Below are 19,092 nucleotides of genomic sequence, written 5' to 3' on the forward strand. Positions count from 1 at the left end.
GGTGATGATGGTGTTAAACGCTGAGCTGAAGTCCACGAACAGGATCCTCGCGTAGGTCCCTGCACTGTCGAGGTGTTCTAGGATGAACTGCAGTCCCATGTTGACTGCATCATCCGCAGACCTGTTCGCTCGGTAGGCAAACTGCAGGGGGTCCAGCAGGGGACCTGTGACGCTCTTGAGGTGGTCCAGCACAAGACGTTCAAAGGACTTCATGACCACAGATGTCAAGGCGACAGGCCTGTAGTCATTCGGACCCGAGATTGTTGGTTTCTTGGGGACTGGCATGATGGTGGAGTGTTTGAAAGAGGATGTACTTCGCACAGTTCCTTAAATTGTTGACACATAATGTGTCATAGTGTGGGCTCATCATTTCTTTTCAGGACAGAAAAGCAAGTCCAACATCGTCGCAAGGCAAAAGAGTTCAGTCATGGTGGGAATGCTCTTGCCACAGTGCTAGGAGTCTCTTCTTTGCTGTGACAGGAGGGTTTCTGACTTTTACAAATCTATGCTGACACTGAAATACCCTTGAAGTGTGCTCATTTTGTTGAAGAGAATTTAAATAAAGTAACACCCAAGGTTTTTCATGAGGTTTCATGACTTATGACTCACTATAAGGCCAAGAGGCTACACAATTTTGACTATAACAACTGCATTGTGTGTAAAACAAGGCCATCGTTTTGTAGCTTTTAAAATGTACTGTACAAAAACTTCCCTGATCACACGTAGTTTAAAACCTTTTGTAGGGATACAATATCCTTGATTGATATTTAGTGTATGGGGGGGGGGGGAACAACTCCCTAATCAGTGTCCTAAACCACTTTGCAACTTGATGACATCAGCAATGGTTTCCTTTGGTTCTAAAATATGGCATCATCTCGATGGAATGAATAGACCTGGTGCTGGTGGCTCCCTACAAATCTCTCAGATAATCCTGGCTGATGATGCATGCAGGTCACAATATCTATTTTTGGTGAAGAGGAGAGATAAATTCAACAGAAGAATTTCACAGCCCCCAGCAGTACATCAGCTGCACCCCACTGTTCCCCTCCCCCAGCCACTCCACTTTTAGCCCGGGCTCCATTGAGGTGAGTGAGCGTGGGTGGGTGCATGCTCCAGCTGGCAGTGTGTGTGGGGGGGTGTGCCCTCCCACTGTCACTGTCGTTCTAAACCCTGGTCACTTTCCCCCCTCTGAAGTCAGCCAGTCAGTCCTCCAGCCTGCCAAGCAGTCTGCGGAGAAAGTGGAGACCTCAACAATCCGAACAAATACTTCCAACAACTGAATTTTCTTGTAGACGGAGGTGCTGGATTCACCCATTGTTGTTGCCAAGATGACTCGTGACTCGTAAGTTTGTGGTTGCTCAGTTGGAGTTTTGATTGGATGTCAGGATCAAATGATAGTCTAGGTCACGTTGTCAAATTACCGATTCAGCAAGCCTCTATTATACAGTATTAATCCTGTAGAGGTGGTTTACAGTGCTGTGGTATCTTAAAGGCTGCTTTATGATTGAAGATTAGTAATCTTACTGTGTCACGGCAGCCAATCTGCCAAATTGTTCGTTGCTTTGCGCCTCCCCCTTTCCCTCTCAGACTAGTGACTAACTTTAGCTTTAAGTGCCATCATCTTGTCATTCATTATTTGGCGTCCCTGTCGAAAGGGTCTTCTCTAACCATATGGAGAGCCTTTATATTTATAGAATAGCTGTGACTGTCCTACTCCTCTGAGTCGAATCACAGGAAGATTCTTCTTGGTACACGATAGGACTCATCACACCATGCGGTGAAAGGAGACGTTTCTCCTTCACTGCCTCTGAAGTTGCTGTAATTTCCTAAAGGAGTTGTGCAGAAGAGAAAACAATTAAAAAGTCTAATTTGATATTTGTGTGCTTCAATCTAAATATACAGTCCAGTATTTGTTCTGTCTTTCATCTTTTTCAACATGAATGTCTGAAAACCATCTAAGTCCACTTAATGATGTACTATACGGTCAAAACCGTTGAACTAAACGGCTTCTGGAGTATGTTGTGAAGTCATGTTTTCAACGATCTTCATGGGCCTTCAGAAGTGTACGTCAAACGTGTACTAGGTTCAGACAGGCTGATCCATCATTGTTACATTGTTTTCATGAACCAAGTTATGCCAGCTTTGGATCATGAACTTAGTCTTGTGAAGATGATTGACAACCAAGGTCTAATTTCACTGAATTGTGATTGATGCATGCAAGTAGAAATCAGGTGGCTTTAAACAGTAGCTGTTAAGATATTCTAGTTGTTGATTTTGATGCAAAAGATCAATGCAGTATTTGCATTTTGTTGGACTATTTTGTTTTACTTTCCTGTTAGTCACTACAAGCTGAGAGGGACAGGGAACAGTAGATTTTTGACTCACATTTTCTGACCCGTGAAATAAGGGTAATTGGACATACTGTACCTGGTTTTCACCCGGTCCGGAATATAAATTCATGATGTCTTACAAGTATCCACATATGAGAATGCATCCCGTTTTAATTTGCTTGACGTAGAGCAATCTACGTTTAAAAAAAAAAAAAAAAAAAAATCCAATTGATACTTTGATCAAGCTAGTAAGTAGTCTTTGCGGAGTGATTCCTTGTCTCAAAAAGTACTGTAGTGTGCATCTGTCAACATGGTGTCAGACTTGCCATATGGGGCAAATTCACCCTGCAACAATGACATAATTGTCCAGGCGGGGCAGCAGAAGCAGCGCAGGTCATACGACAACAACACAGCGCTATGGTGCTGAGCATGCGTAGAGAATTGAAGTGTACTGCTGCATATGTGCTCTGTGACCTTGCGAGTCAAGTGTTTCTGATTATTTTTACCCCAAGTCTTTAACTTTATGGCGTCATTATGGATTGTTCAGAGCTAATTTTGTATTGACTAATCTTCATCATAATATTAATAGAAAATCCAAAGGTTGCAATCTGAGGCCCATGACTCCACTTGATTAAACTGAGGCACAGCTGTGGACACAGTGCAAATGTTTCCCTGCTATCGAAGTGTGTGAATGCTGCTACGGAAAGACAAATTGTGGATACTGGCTCGATTGCTGTACACAAAACCTGACTGAAATGGTGTCATTTTCACAATGAGTTTAAATGACAATGGCGTCATATAAACGCATTTTATGCTGATAGGCTTTAAAACTTTACGTAGCCTAGCAAGCTAGTGGTATCTAGAACGGTATGCTGATAGGCTTTAAAACTTTACGTAGCCTAGCAAGCTAGTGGTATCTAGAACAGTATGCTGATAGGCTTTAAAACTTTACGTAGCCTAGCAAGCTAGTGGTATCTAGAACGGTATGCTGATAGGCTTTAAAACTTTACGTAGCCTAGCAAGCTAGTGGTATCTAGAACGGTATGCTGATAGGCTTTAAAACTTTACGTAGCCTAGCAAGCTAGTGGTATCTAGAACGGTATGCTGATAGGCTTTAAAACTTTACGTAGCCTAGCAAGCTAGTGGTATCTAGAACGGTATGCTGATAGGCTTTAAAACTTTACGTAGCCTAGCAAGCTAGTGGTATCTAGAACGGTATGCTGATAGGCTTTAAAACTTTACGTAGCCTAGCAAGCTAGTGGTATCTAGAACGGTATGCTGATAGGCTTTAAAACTTTACGTAGCCTAGCAAGCTAGTGGTATCTAGAACGGTATGCTGATAGGCTTTAAAACTTTACGTAGCCTAGCAAGCTAGTGGTATCTAGAACGGTATGCTGATAGGCTTTAAAACTTTACGTAGCCTAGCAAGCTAGTGGTATCTAGAACGGTATGCTGATAGGCTTTAAAACTTTACGTAGCCTAGCAAGCTAGTGGTATCTAGAACGGTTGTACGTAAACATGCCGTCGTTCTGTCCAATCATGCTCTAAGGTTTTGGTGTGGGTGAAGTCATTTAATGAAAAATAAAGTAATTTAATTACAGTTAAGTTAGCAGCCATTATTTCTGTCATGTTGTCATGTTGGTTTGACCTGACTGATTAGAATACACAATCTGACTTCGAGCAGTGATTTCCAACCTTAATGGAGCCAAGGAACATGTTTTACAATTGAAAAATCTCACGGCACCCCAACAAACAAAAATGTCACAAAAAATGGATCCATTAATGACTGGATTTACTTCCTGCCATCTAATAGAAGACCATTCATTTGTTCCGTCTGTCATAAATAGAGGAACAAAGACACATTATTTATTGTAAATATAATTTTTTTAGCAATTAGGTTCACAAGTATATACAGTAAATGAACGGCTCATTTAAATAGACAATTACTCTATCACGTGATCGGATTGGTGATCGGTTATCGTTTTTTTAAACTCTGTGATCGGTGATCGGCCCCAAAAGTCCTGATCGTGTAAAGCCTAGTTCCTATTACACAAAAAAAAGTCAGTTAGCCTTAACTCTTAGTTTCAATGATATGAATTGAACTGTCTCCAAAAGAAAATGTATTTATTCCTGCGAAACCATGTAAACTCATCTGTTTAGGGTTAGGGTTAAAATGGATGAGGAGACAATGGTTGCTTTCAGTCCTCTATTTTCTGGTAAATGTTCGTGTCAAATGTTAACGAAGCACCTTCGATTCAAAGCTCTCGCACCCAGCTGTTGTGTCAGGACAATAGGTTCGTTATCAGTTGTCAGTGCCTTATGGTTTTGGTGCACCTGTTTGCTACTTGATATGGAACCTACCATGGGACATACACAAGTGTTTGTGTTTCAGCAGTGGGGTTTGCGGTGGGGTCAGATATTTTCTACCAAGTTACTGTCAAGCAAACGGTGTCCCACTGTTCTCCTCAAGATGCTTTGACAGCAGTCGATTAAAGCCATCAATTTCCCCACAAATTACAACAGGCCTTAGGTGTCCTAATAAAATGCGCTTATAAAAATAACCAAAGTATTACAGAGCACTTGATCATCTTTTAACAGACATATTAAAAGCATATTGTTTGGACTGGGGGGGGTCGGGGTTGGGCTTCCTGCATACGAAATCCTATTTCGGGGTTCTCTGCATTAGCACAACTTTACTAAATTATCTTAAGCACAACAGTTATTGCAGAGCCTGTAACGATATACAGTACATTCTTCTGTCGACACAGCTGGAGTCAGCTAATCGTATTGTTCAATCAAATCAATGTATGAAAACCTAAAACCTTATTCTTTCCAGACCAGAACATTTTTATTTTAGTTGCCTTGCTATTTTGCAACTTAAATTCCATTGTCACCTTTCAGTGTGTTTTGGCCAAGGCACCGTATAGTGACTTATACTAATTAGATCAATGGATTGATTATAGTCACAAATATAAACTGATGGAGGAGGAGCCAACAAAATAAAAAATACAAATACCAGCGCAGGATTTGACAGTAATTAAAGGGCATTGAAATATATTCTAAGCAGGAAGAAACAGGCAGAGGATTCAGTTAAAATAGTCCAATTAAGCTGGACCAGTATTTAAATGATTAGTGCAACGAGGGAACCATAATATTGATGATACTGTATATGATGACATTGATGAATAGGATACAGTCATTATGTACAGTGTAGGAAAAACTTGTTTATATGCACAGTATGTATTAGGGATGCATTGATTCCACTTTTTTTCCCCCCAGATCCAATGTGAGTACTTGCATAGGAATATTCGCCGATACAGAGTACCAAACCTTGCTTATGCCATTATGTATTGCAATTGTGATTCAAAATGTGCCTTATTTTTATGTTATTGAATATTGTTCAAAAAAAGACTTTTCTTAACATTGCACATGTTTCACTCAACTGTACAACCCCAATTCCAATGAAGTTGGCACGTTGTGTTAAACATAAACATAAGCAGAATACAATGATTTGCAAATCATGTTCAACCTATATTTAATTGAATACACTACAAAGACAAGATATGTAATGTTCAAACGGATAAACTTTATTGTTTTTAGCAAATAATCATGAACTTAGAATTTGATGGCTGCAACACGTTCCAAAAAAGCTCCGACAGGTGGCAAAAAAGACTGAAAAAGTCTGAATTGCTCAATCATTCACAAGCAAAGATGGGGCGAGATTCACCTCTTTGTGAACAAGTGCGTGAGAAAATAGTCGAACAGTTTAAGGACAATGTTCCTCAACGTACAATTGCAAGGAATTTGAGGATTTCATCATGTACGGTCCGTAATATCATCAAAAGGTTCAGAGAATCTGGAGAAATCACTGCATGTGAGCGGCAAGGCCGAAAACCAATATTGAATGCCCGTGACCTTGGATCCCTCAGGCGGCACTGCATCAAAAACCGACATCAATGTGTAAAGGATATTACCAAGTGGGCACAGGAACACTTCAGAAAACCAATGTCAGTAAATACAGTTCGGCGCTACATCCGTAACTACAACTTGAAACTCTACTATGCAAAGCAAAAGCCATTTATCAACCACACCCAGAAACCCCGCCGGCTTCTCTGGGCCCGAGCTCATCTAAGATGGACTGATGCAAAGTGGAAAAGTGTTCTGTGGTCCGACGAGTCCACATTTCAAATTGTTTTGGGAAATTGTGGATGTCGTGTCATCCGGGCCAAAGAGGAAAAGAACCATCAGGACTGTTATGGACCCAAAGTTCAAAAGCCAGCATCTGTGATGGTATGGAGCGGTGTTAGTGCCAATGGCATGGGTAACTTACACATCTGTGAAGGCACCATTAATGCTGAAAGGTACATACAGGTTTTGGAGAAACATATGCTGCCATCCAAGCAATGTATTTTTCATGGACGCCCCTGCTTATTTCAGCAAGACAATGCCAAACCACACTCTGCACGTGTTACAACAGCGTGGCTTCGTAGTAAAAGAGTGCAGGTACTAGACTGGCCTGCCTGCAGTCCAGACCTGTCCCCCATTGAAAATGTGTGGCGCATTATGAAGCGTAAAATACGACAATGGAGACCCCGGACTGACTGTTGAACAGCTGAAGCTGTACATCAAGCAAGAATGGGAAAGAATTCCACCTACAAAGCTTCAACAATTAGTGTCCCCAGGTAAAACTCGAGCACTCAACTCCACTTTTATGAGGTAGTTTCACAATACTGTAATTAAGAAAATACCATTTGCATTCCTTAACAACCAACAAAAAAGAAAAGAAATTGAGACGAATATCAACTGATAGTGTTGCTGTCCTTACAGCAGCAGTGTGTATTTTAGAGTGTTGGAAGAAGCCACAACTTATTTCGCATCCTCAAGCATTGTTGCCTCTGACCCCTGCCAATTTGGTACAGTGTTCCCTTGCAGTCCTGCCATTGTAAATTTGTGTACATGAGTGTATGTGTGTGCGAGTGTGCGTGCGTGCGCGCGTGCATGTTAGTACCCCCTTCGGTGTTTGCATTATCCTCTGCCCTACCCTGAGAACACAGCACAGTCCAGAACATGATCTTAAAGAATTGGAGCCATTTCCATAATGGTTGAGGCAGCCGTCAACAGATAAAATGAAAATCTAAAACGTTTTCCAATAGGTAATTGTCAATTCTTTAAAATGATCATGCTTTTCAAATTGTGTCATGCACATGAGAAAGTGCAGACATCCGTCAGATTTGCTGAAGAAGCAATCTAACAAGTAGATCAGTTTGGGCAAACGGTTTGTCACCTTTGTGTAGCGGTGGTGTCAGGAGTACAAGCCTGATCCGCACTGGACCTTTTGCAGGCATCGTGTTTTTGAAAGGCCACATGTCACATACGGTCAGATCAAGTACAACTGCTCACTAACCCAAAAATCATATTAGCCCTTCTGCCATCTTCAGCAAAGCTGACATTTCAGCACAGAGCGGAGACATCGGCTATGATCATATGAACAGGATTCATTGTCATTTCGTCACAAAATGTGTCCCTCCATGCACACACTAGTGCAGGGGTCGACTTGAAGCGCCTGGGGGCCATGACCTAACGATCCACCAACCATGCACCCCATGCATCTTTTTAACAAAATACAAGTGTATAACAATTAAATACTACGTACACTTGTGAGATTGCTTATGGGGATCCTTAAGTCTAACTGCTTTGAATCAGTCTCCCCTGACTTCAACCAACGTTTGCTGTTTATTCTTCTTTCACATTCTTGTTCTCATCGCTTGTTGAGGCTGTTTGAACTTAAATGTTTTTGTGACTTTAGATTTGTCATTTTTTCACAAGCAGTTTGTCAAATTTCAACAGAGGGTCGTAGTAATACGCTACATTCACACGGTTACATTTCAGGAATGTTTGTGATACATTGTTAGTTATAATGCAGCATACCTTCTTACTTTTACTTGAGTGTTTTTGTTAAGAAATGCTTCTTTTACTCCATTACGTTGAGCAACATTCTGTTCTCTAGTTGTATTTTTGTCAACTTATTATTGCTTACACATCATCATCATTACTATTATTATTATTATTATTTTCTGCCTGAGGCGCTGTTACTTGTTCCACCAATCCAGTTGAACCATTTGTGATGTTTGACTCCATGTCACCAATCAAATGGAGCCAGGCAGTCACATAACCGCACACAGTCACTCTTTTCAAAGTAACCGATTTACGTGAAACATGGCAAAAATGTATATTTACCTTCTAGATCACCCCCGCCCCCCCCCAAAAAAAAGACTGTCAGGGAAGCAGGGGAAAAAAAAGCAATCCACAATGTATGCAAAGTGCTGAAGATCATCTTCCTTATCCATGTAAGCCCATCTCCTGCATCCTCCTCTCCAACACCAACTGGCCTCATGTCTTCCCTCACGACATCCATCAACCTTCTCTTTTGGTCTTCCTCGAGCTCTCTTGCCACACCATTGCTCTGGACTGTTGACCCAAAGTATTTAAAGTCCCATAACTTGTGTCTCATCAAATGTATTCCTCTATAGTTTGCACAACTCTGCACATCACCCATGTTCTTGAAAAAAATTCCTCCATTCCTCAGGCATCTTCCCACCTGCTAGAATTGTGTTGAGGAACCTGGTCAAAAACTCCACAGCCACCTATCCTACAACCCCAATTCCAATGAAGTTGGGACGTTGTGTTAAACATAAATAAAAACAGAATACAATGATTTGCAACTCATGTTCAACCTATATTTAATTGAAGACACTACAAAGACAAGATATTTAATGTTCAAACTGATAAACCTTATTGTTTCTAGCAAATAATCATTAACTTGGAATTTTATGGCTGCAACACGTTCCCAAAAAGCTGGGACAGGTGGCAAAAAAGACTGAGAAAGTTGAGGAATGATCATCAAACACCTGTTTGGAACATCCCACAGGTGAGCAGGCTAATTGGGAACAGGTGGGTGCCATGATTGGGTAGAAAAGGAGCTTCCCTGAATTGCTCAGTCATTCACAAGCAAAGATGGAGGCGAGGTTCACCTCTTTGTGAACAAGTCCGTGAGAAAATAGTCAAACAGTTTAAGGACAATGTTCCTCAAAGTACAATTGCAAGGAATTTAGGGATTTCATCATCTACGGTCCATAATATCATCAAAACGTTCAGAAAATCTGGAGAAATCACTGCATGTAAGCGGCAAAGCTGAAAACCAACATTGAATGCCCATTGAATACACATCAATGTGTAAAGGATATCACCACGCTCAGAACCAATGTCAGTCAATACATTTGGACGCTACATCCGGAAGTGCAACTTGAAACTCTACTATGCAAAGCGAAACCCATTTATCAACAACACCCAGAAACCCCGCCGGCTTCTCCGGGCCAAAGAGGAAAAGAACCATCCGGACTGTTATGGATGCAAAGTTCAAAAGCCAGCATCTGTGATGGTATGGGGCTGTGTTAGTGCCAATGACATGGGTAACTTACACATCTGTGAAGGCACTATTAATGCTGAAAGGTATATACAGGTTTTGGAGAAACATGTGCTGCCATCCAAGCAACGTCTTTTTCATGGACGCCCCTGCTTATTTCAGCAAGACAATGCCAAACCACATTCTGCAGGTGTTACAACAGCGTGGCTTCGTAGTAAAAGAGTGTGGCTACTAGACTGGCCTGCCTGCAGTCCAGACCTATCTCCCATTGAAAATGTGTGGCACATTATGAAGCGTAAAATATGACAACGGAGACCTCGAACTGTTGAACAGCTGAAGCTGTACATCAAGCAAGAATGGGAAAGAATTCCACCTTCAAAACTTCAACAATTAGTGTCCTCTGTTCCCAAACGTTTATTGAATGTTGTTAAAAGAAAAGGTGATGTAAAACATTGGTAAACATGACCCTGTCCCAACTTTTTGGAACGTGTTGCAGCCATTTATTGTTTTTATTTGCTAAAAACAATAAAGTGTCAACCAACTGTCATAGTCCCAACATTCAATGTCCCCACGTTCAATTCTAGGCTCTGTGCTTTTATCTTCTCTTTCTGCCCAAGAACCCGCTTTCCACCTCTCCTTCATCTTTGACCCACAGTAGCTGAATTTCCACCGGCGCGCTGGATGTTGTAAACCCGGGCCACGACCGATCCGATATGGAATTCTTTGGATGAACGCTCATATTTGTTTTTCAACGATTTAAACCGGATGCCCTTCCTGACGCAGCACCCTGCATTTATTGGGGCTTGGGACCGGCCTAAAGTTTGCACTGGCTTGTGCCCCCCCCCCATAGGGCTGCATTAAGTACTGAAGATAAAGATGAAAATTGGCAGACCTCACGTTGTTTTTGATTAAACAGATGTCAGAATTGCATTGATGTGGTGATGTGGGTGAATCCATTTGTCAAACTTCAATATAATACAATTTTAAGCATAATATTTAATCATCTCTGCCTGGTGAACCTATTGGTCTGTTTTGCAAAAAAAAAATAAAAGTTAAAGACCATTGCTTATGGCTGGATTTGACTTCAATTTTATGTATCAATATGTTGTTTTTTAAAAATGTATTTGTATTTTAGTTAAGGTGATATTTTTTGGACAAATCTGAATTTGCACATTCCGATTTTATATTTTTGTTTAAAATTAAATAAATCAGAAGTTACTCACCAGTTACAGTAATTTTTTCATGTATAATACATAGGCGCACATGTGCCGCCCCCCACATACACAAAGTTGACCTCAAAATTTTGAAAAACCCTTCTACCTATGTATAATGCATTTTTACAATGCATGATTTTGCTTATGCACATATGATCAAAACATGAAGTATTATTTGTATTTTGTATTTGTAGCCCAGCCATGTATATGAGTTTGCATGTTCTCCCCGTGCCTACGTGGCCTTAGGCCTTAGTGCGAATGGTTGTTTGTTTATGTGTGCCCTGCGATTGGTTGGCAACCAGTTTAGGGTGTACCCCGCCTCCTGCCCGAAGATAGCTGGGATAGGCTCCAGCACGCCCGTGACCCTTGTGAGGATATGCGGCTCAGAAAATGGATGGATGGGTAAAGGGCCAGGCGAAACAGATTTCATTTTATTTGAATGGGGTTCAAATTAAACTGTCAAGCGTCTCAGAAAAGCGTTACCATTAAACAAAACATAACCGTAAATAAATTAATGATACTGTTGTTCAGTCATCAGTTGTATTGGGGGGAAAAAAGCTATATTTCACAAATTCTCCCAGGGTATGTGAACTTGTGAGCACAATTGTACATATATGCAGTCACATGTAACCCTGTCATATTGGAATGAAAGTGTAGGTTACACATTTCTCATAAACTCGAGGTGGCGGTGGCATATTAGAATGAAGGTGTACACTTTTCTCATAACATCTAGGTGGCGGTGGCATATTGAAATGAAATTGTACAGCTTTTTACTAACCCGTTTTCCCTTATACTTATATATAATGCACACTATTGACTTGATGATATTTTTTTGGGGGGAAATGGGCATTATACACGAGAAATTACGGTACTACTTTAAATACTTGTTTTTTTTTTTCACTTACTACTTATTCTTACTCAAGTCATTATTTGGAAGAATATTTTTTACTTGCATCCATCCATCCATTTTCTGTACCGCTCATCTTCACTAGGGTCGCGGGCGTGCTGGAGCCTATCCCAGCTGTCTTTGGGCGAGAGGTGGGGTACACTCTGAACCGGTCGCCAGCCGATCGCAGGCCACATAGAAACAATCAACCGTTTGTACTCACATTCACACCTACAGGCAATTTAGAGTCTTCAGTCAACCTACCATGCATGTTTTTTGGGATGTGGGAGGAAACCGGAGTGGCCGGAGAAAACCCACGCAAGCACGGGGAGAACATGCAAACTCCACACAGGCGGGGCCAGGATTTGAACCCCAGGCCTCAGAACGGTGAGACAAATGTGCTAACCAGTCGTAAACCGTGCCGCCCTATTTTTTTACTTTTACTTGATTCACATTATTCTGGGTCTGGTTCTGGGTCTGGAAGGGATTTAATTCTATTTCCCTCCATTTAAATCCGAATAAAAGGCCTCAGTTCACAAACCCAATTCGTTCCGAGACACTGTTCGTGAATTGAAATGTTAAGTGAACTGAGGTTGCAATGTATTTGTATCAGAATCAGAATCAGAATCATCTTTATTTGCCAAGTATGTCGAAAACACACAAGGAATTTGTCTCCGGTAGTTGGAGCCGCTCTAGTACAACAGACAGTCAATTTACAGAACACTTTGGAGACATAAAGACATTGACAAAAAACAACAACAAACAACAATTGTGCAAAAAGATGCAGAGTCCTCAGTTCGAATGGCTAATATCGCAATAGTCCGGTGCAATGACCATTGTGCAAAGGGCACTGAGACTTCAAGGAGTGTATGCGGTTTAAAGTGACGAGTACTGCGATAATCTGGGACAATGGTTGTGCAAATGTTACAGATACTCCTCAATCAGTGTGCAAATGGAGCAGATGCTACTCTGGCATGAGTGGCCACTATATGCAAATAGTGCAGCACGGCGAGACAACTACAGTGAGTGCACAAGTAATACATAATACAGAAATGTGACAACGAACTCAAGTCAAAAAATTGCCAGCTTGTTGTAATGTAATTGTAAGTTAGCTGTTCAAGAAGTTGATTGCAAGAGGGAAGAAGCTGTTGGAATGTCTACTAGTTCTAGTTTGCATTGATCGGTAGCGCCTACCTGAGGGAAGGAGCTGGAAGAGCTGGTGACCAGGGTGGGGAGGGTCCGAGAGGATTTTGCACGCCCTTGTCTTAGTTCTGGCAGCGTGCAAGTCCTCAAGGGTGGGTAGGGGGGTACCGACAATCCTTTCAGCAGTTTTGATTGTCCGTTGCAGTCGGAGTTTGTCCTTTTTTGTAGCAGCACCAAACCAGACTGTGATGGAAGAACACAGGACTGATTCGATGACCGCTGTGTAGAACTGTCTCAGCAGCTCCGGTGGCAGGCCATGCTTTCTCAGAAGCCGCAGGAAGTACATCCTCTGCTGGGCCTTTTTGAGGACGGAGTTGATGTTGGTCGCCCACTTCAGGTCCTGGGAGATTGTAATTCCCAGGAACTTGAAGGTCTCGACGGTTGACACAAGGCAGCTGGACAGCGTGAGGGGCAGCTGTGGCGAAGGATGCCTCCTGAAGTCCACGATCATCTCTACAGTCTTGAGCGTGTTCAGCTCCAGGTTGTGTCGGCCGCACCACAGCTCCAGCCGCTCCGCTTCCTGTCGATATGCAGACTCGTCACCGTCCTTGATGAGGCCGATGACAGTGGTGTCATCTGCAAACTTCAGGAGTTTGACAGTCGGGTTCGCTGAGGTGCAGTCGTTCGTGTAGAGAGAGAAGAGCAGCGGAGAGAGGACACAACCTTGGGGCGCCCCAGTGCTGATGCTGCGTGTGGATGAGGTGGCCTCCCCCAGCCTGACCTGCTGTGTCCTGCCCGTCAGAAAGCTGTAAATCCACTGGCAGATGGCAGGTGAGACGCTGAGCTGGAGAAGCTTGGATGAAAGGAGTTCAGGGATGATGGTGTTGAACGCTGAGCTGAAGTCCACGAACAGGATCCTCGCGTAGGTCCCTGCACTGTCGAGGTGTTCTAGGATGAAGTGCAGTCCCATGTTGACTGCATCATCCGCAGATCTGTTCGCTTGGTAGGCAAACTGCAGGGGGTCCAGCAGGGGACCTGTGACCTGTGAGGTGGTCCAGCACAAGACGTTCAAAGGACTTCATGACCACAGATGTCAAAGCGACAGGCCTGTAGTCATTCAGACCCGAGATTGCAGGTTTCTTGGGGACTGGGATGATGGTGGAGCGTTTGAAGCAGGATGGAACTTCGCACATTTCCAGTGATCTGTTGAAGATCTGAGTGAAGACTGGCGCGAGCTGGTCCGCGCAGGATGGAGACACGTGGTCCGGGCCTGCCGCTTTGTTAATCTTTTGTTGTTTGAAGATGCGTCTCACATCCTGTTCATGGATGGTTAACGCAGAGGTCAGAGGTGTGATTGTGGTCGCGGGTGCGGCCGGATTGGTGTGTGGTGTGAAACTGTCCTTTTCAAATCTGCAGTAGAAGGTATTCAAGTCGTTGGCTAGTGTGCTATTGTTCTCAGCTTGGGGGGATCGTCGCTTGTAATTAGTCAGCGACTGGAATGCATGCCAGACTGATTTAGAGTCGTTTGCGCTAAACTGTTTTTCCAACTTTGCTGTATAGATCCTCTTTGCAATGTTAATTTCTTTGGTCAGCTGGTTTCTAGCTCGATTATACAGGGCCCTGTCCCCGCTCTGATATGCGTCCTCCTTAGCTTGGCGAAGCTGCTTAAGTTTAGCAGTGAACCACGGCTTATTGTTGTTGAATGTGCGAAATGATTTTGTTGGAACACAGACCTCTTCACAGAAACTGATATAGGATGTAACAGTGTCCGTATATTCATCCAGGCTGCCAGCTGAATTTTCAAAGACACTCCAGTCTGTGCAGTCTAAGCAGCTTTGAAGTTCCATCTTGGCTTCATTTGTCCACTTTTTGACTGTTTTCACTGTAGGCTTCGCACATTTAAGTTCTTGCCTGTACGTCGGTATTAAGTGAATTAAGCAGTGATCAGACGAGCCCAAGGCTGCACGAGGTATAGCACGGTATGCGTTTTTTACCGTAGTGTAGCAGTGGTCTAAAGTATTATTTTCCCCGGTAGGACAGTCGATGTGTTGCTTGTATTTAGGGAGTTCGTGGTTGAGTTTAGCTTTGTTAAAGTCCCCGAGAATAATGAGGGGTGAGTCGGGGTGTTTTTTTTCAATTTCGTTGACTTGATCGGCGAGCGTTAGCAATGCGGCGTTCGTGTTAGCTTGAGGCGGAATATAGACGCCAGCGAGAATGAATGATGCGAACTCACGTGGGGAGTAGAATGGTTTACAGTTTACGAATAGCGACTCCAAATGCGGGCTGCAGTGTGTGCTGAGCACCGTGACGTCCGTACACCATTTTTCGTTGATATAGAGGCATATCCCGCCGCCCTTTGTTTTCCCCGATGATTCCATGTCGCGGTCCGCTCGATGAATATGGAAACCGGGAAGCATAACAGCGCCATCGGGTACAGCGTCGCAAAGCCAGGTCTCCGTGAAGCACACGGCCGCGGAACGTCCGAAGTCTTTACTGGTCTTTAACAGAAGATGAAGCTCGTCCATTTTGTTGGGTAGGGAGCGTACATTCGCGAGGTGGATCGACGGGAACGCCAATCTGTGTCCTCTCTTGCGGAGTTTCACCTGAATGCCTGCTCGCTTCCCTCTGTGGCGACGCTTCCGTCTCCATGCGCCGAAAACCGCGGACGCCGCTCCGGTGAGTAACTCTGGGAAAAAACTGAGCGGATATTCGAAAGTTGGTGACAGAAAGTCCGGAGTAGACTCCTTGATGGTTAGCAGGTCTCCCCTTGTGTAAGTGAGTCGTGTAAGGTCTCCAAAGACGGACGAAAAACACAAAAAACACAAAAACAAAGACAATACTAGAGAGCGCGTTAACGAGGCGACCACACTGGTAGGCGCCATCTTAGATGGTGCCATCTTAGATATGAAGGAATATGTTCCTTCATATTTGCTTCAAAGGGATTAATATTAGTTGCCATGCAAAATTTTTTTAGAGAAACAGTTGGGAAGAGAACAGTATCCATCCATCCATTTTCTGTACCACATCCTCACTAGGGTTGCGGGTGTGCTGAAGCCAATCCCGGCTGACATTCCACCCTGAAATGGTCGCTATTCATTCGCAGGGCACATTTAGACAAACAACCATTCACACCTATGGACGATGTTGTCTTTCACTGACCTAAGAGACATTGTTTTGGAATGTGGGAGGAACCTGTCGTACCCAGAGAAAACCCACACAAGCACATAGAGAACATGCAAACTCCACACAGGAAGGTTGGAGCCCGGATTTGAACCCCCAACCTCAGAAATGTGCTAACCACTTGTCCACCCTTCCACCACAGAAGACATAATCGATTTTTAAATGTATTGTGATGCAGATGCAAATGATTCAGGATCAATTTAACAAAGGCTATTGTGATGTTTTTGCCAATAATTTTAATACACGCTTAGTTTGCAAATTTGGCATTCTAATTTGTATGTTTAAATAAAAGATAGTGGTATCAAATGTGTGTGTAGTTAATCAAGGAGACATGGATAATTATAAAATCCTGTTTTAAAAGTAATAACAGCACAGTATAATCTTTTTTTTTTTTTTTTTTTTTTTTTAAATTAATTAATTTTTTTAAAACAATGCGTTGATTCCAGATGGGCAACACGGTGGACGACTTGTTGGCACATCTGCCTCACAGTTCTGAGGACCGGGTTTCAAATCCCGTCCCCGCCTGTGTCGAGTTAACATGTTCTCCCCTTGCCCTGTGTGAGATTTATCCGGGTACTCCGGTTTCCTCCCACATCTCAAACGCATGCGTGGTAGGTTGATTGAAGACTCCAAATTGCCCGTAGGTGTGAATGTGAGTGCGAATGGTTGTTTGTTTATATCTGATTGTTGCAGATCATATCTCTTCTGTGCAAAAAAAAAGTACTATAAATTAATTTTCAACTATATATATATATATATATATATTTTTTTTTTAAAGCAACCATATGCTCGGGGCCAAGAGTTAAACGTCTTTCATAAATCACGTTTTTCGAATTCAAAGATTCTGTATCTGTTAAACACAATCGAGAGAAACCCACAGCTGTTCTCTGCTAATAAATGATGGTGTCAGCAGTTTCTTTTTACTTCGACTGTAGAGCAAATTGCCAAGTAAGCCTAATGTCGGCGTAGCAGCTAGTAAAAGCCAGTAAGATTGTCAGCATCTTCGACAAACATTTGGCCGAAACACCCTGTAAACCTAGACGACCAAGAACCACCAAATGATTAAGTATGGACTCATGCATAATATTTACTAGTGGAATTACTTTCACAATAACATTGCTCATCATCTGGTCACAAGACACATTCAGTTGTGAAAGAAATGGAAATAAGTCAATAGCAGGCAGAAATAGCTTGTACAATAAGCTTACATACTGTATTATAGAGCTGGAAGCGCTGTTAATCCTTTGTGTCGCTGGAGCGTGTTTAACTTCATGTTTGAGTGGCCTTTGTTCCAGTGCCACCAAACCACCAGTTATTAATTATGACTGGCTCAATCTTCCTAACTCACTTAACATAGTTATCTCTCTGTGAGTGAGAGAGAGAGAGAGAGAGAGAGAGAGAGAGAGAGAGGGGGAGCCAAGTTAGGTGGGTGTCTGGCAGGTTACAAATAGCGCATGCAGAGAGTAATGCAGATAAGCTGCAAGCGAAGATAGGAAAGGGAGGCAGGGAGGGAGCCACGAACGGATGAAAGACTGCAAGATCAAGTGGGATGCAAGCAACGTGAGTTAGCTTTAGCGCAGGCGAGAGACAGCCACTCCCCACCACCGTGGAACCTTCCGGAGCTGAGCCGAGCTGGGCTGTTATTTCCTCTCCATAGCAGCTTTCCCATAGCCTCTGTCACGGAGCCCCGAGAGCGCAAGACCCTGTTGCCTGGATACCTGGCCGGTGTTGCGGCTGCAGCGAGAAAGCCGCGACTGAATGAACTCTGTGTATGCTTGTCGGCGGTTGCTGCTGCCATGGGAAGAGCACCGCTGACTCGCTTTCTCACGTACTGGCTGACTTGCTGACATGGCACGTATGAATAAGTAAGGAATCCCCCTGATACAGTGGCTTTTCTTAGACTCTGTGGGAGGGGGTGACTGGAACCCCGCTGTGGTGAAGAGGACAACAGTTTGGTAGAGAAAAGGAAATTGTCAGATTAGCTGAGATACCAACCGCAAATCTACATAGAAAGGGGAAGGTCTATCTAAGACAGAGAGGCTACTCAAGACCAGGGAAAGGTTTGCAGTGTATTAGAAAGGACTGGTGAAAAGTGGGGCTGGTGGGGTTTAAAAAAAAGCAAGCACTGGAAGGTAGCACTGAGCAAATCCGCATGTGGAGTCATGCAGGTCCAGTCTTCTGATCCACGTTGCAAATCTTCCCTTTTTGTCCTCAAGGAAAGATGTGCGCTGGCATCTAAAATGGAAATCCATTGGTAGGTAGCTGATGGTTTTCAGATGACTCGTTTTGTTTTGTTATTCATTCATGTTGCGCTTCTATTGCTCAATATAATTGCAGGGAAGGACTTTCTTCAAGACCAGGCTTTGAAATATTTTGCCATTCACTCTTTTACCCACTGCAGCGTTTGTTCTCGTTTGAATTGCTCAGGTTGATTGTCCCTCTTTTCTTTGGGTTACAGAACGAAAGGTATCTTCTTGAATGCACTTCTGAGACTCACGCATCAAACTCGTGATGTTTATCGAATGTCAGTGACCTACCGAGACAGCTATCATCGCGGTCCGTTTTTCTTTTTTTAGGAGCAATTCAAACTCTTTTCTCGCAACATATTTCATAAAATGTGGCAAAAATGATCGTTTTCGATAGCTTAACTCTATCTTTTCACAGCAATCACTGTATGTTGCACACACACACACACATTTAATTGTAAATCGCTGTTCCTCTCAGCTTGTAACGCTGGATAGCAAGGGAAATTTGGATTAGAATCAGCATAATTAATAGTTTAATGGCTAATTTATGCGTCAGCAGAACATACCTTTATCGTTCATCACCTGTTTAAAATATTGCGTTCATTAGTCGAGGCATGTAGTTTATTGAACCAAAGTAAGGGTGATCACCTTTTCTTGACCGTCTTGACAT

The 19,092-nt window shown here is 42.9% G+C and overlaps 1 protein-coding gene across 6 annotated transcripts in view; it reads left to right on the forward strand.

Moving 5' to 3' along the window:
• enah (ENAH actin regulator) overlaps positions 1–19,092 on the forward strand; it is a 101,021-nt gene that overhangs the window by 19,200 nt on the left and 62,729 nt on the right. The window contains exon 1 of one of the 6 annotated variants that reach the window (XM_061753179.1): positions 946–1,342. The exons of 1 other annotated variant lie outside the window; for it this stretch is intronic. In XM_061753179.1, coding sequence (XP_061609163.1) covers positions 1,329–1,342 — 14 coding nt within the window. In that variant the 5' untranslated portion in view covers positions 946–1,328. 4 more of the 6 variants (XM_061753178.1, XM_061753177.1, XM_061753182.1 and 1 more) reach the window with 4 other exon arrangements.

The sequence above is a fragment of the Phyllopteryx taeniolatus genome, chromosome 18 (assembly GCF_024500385.1).
Source record: "Phyllopteryx taeniolatus isolate TA_2022b chromosome 18, UOR_Ptae_1.2, whole genome shotgun sequence".
NCBI lineage: Eukaryota > Metazoa > Chordata > Actinopteri > Syngnathiformes > Syngnathidae > Phyllopteryx > Phyllopteryx taeniolatus.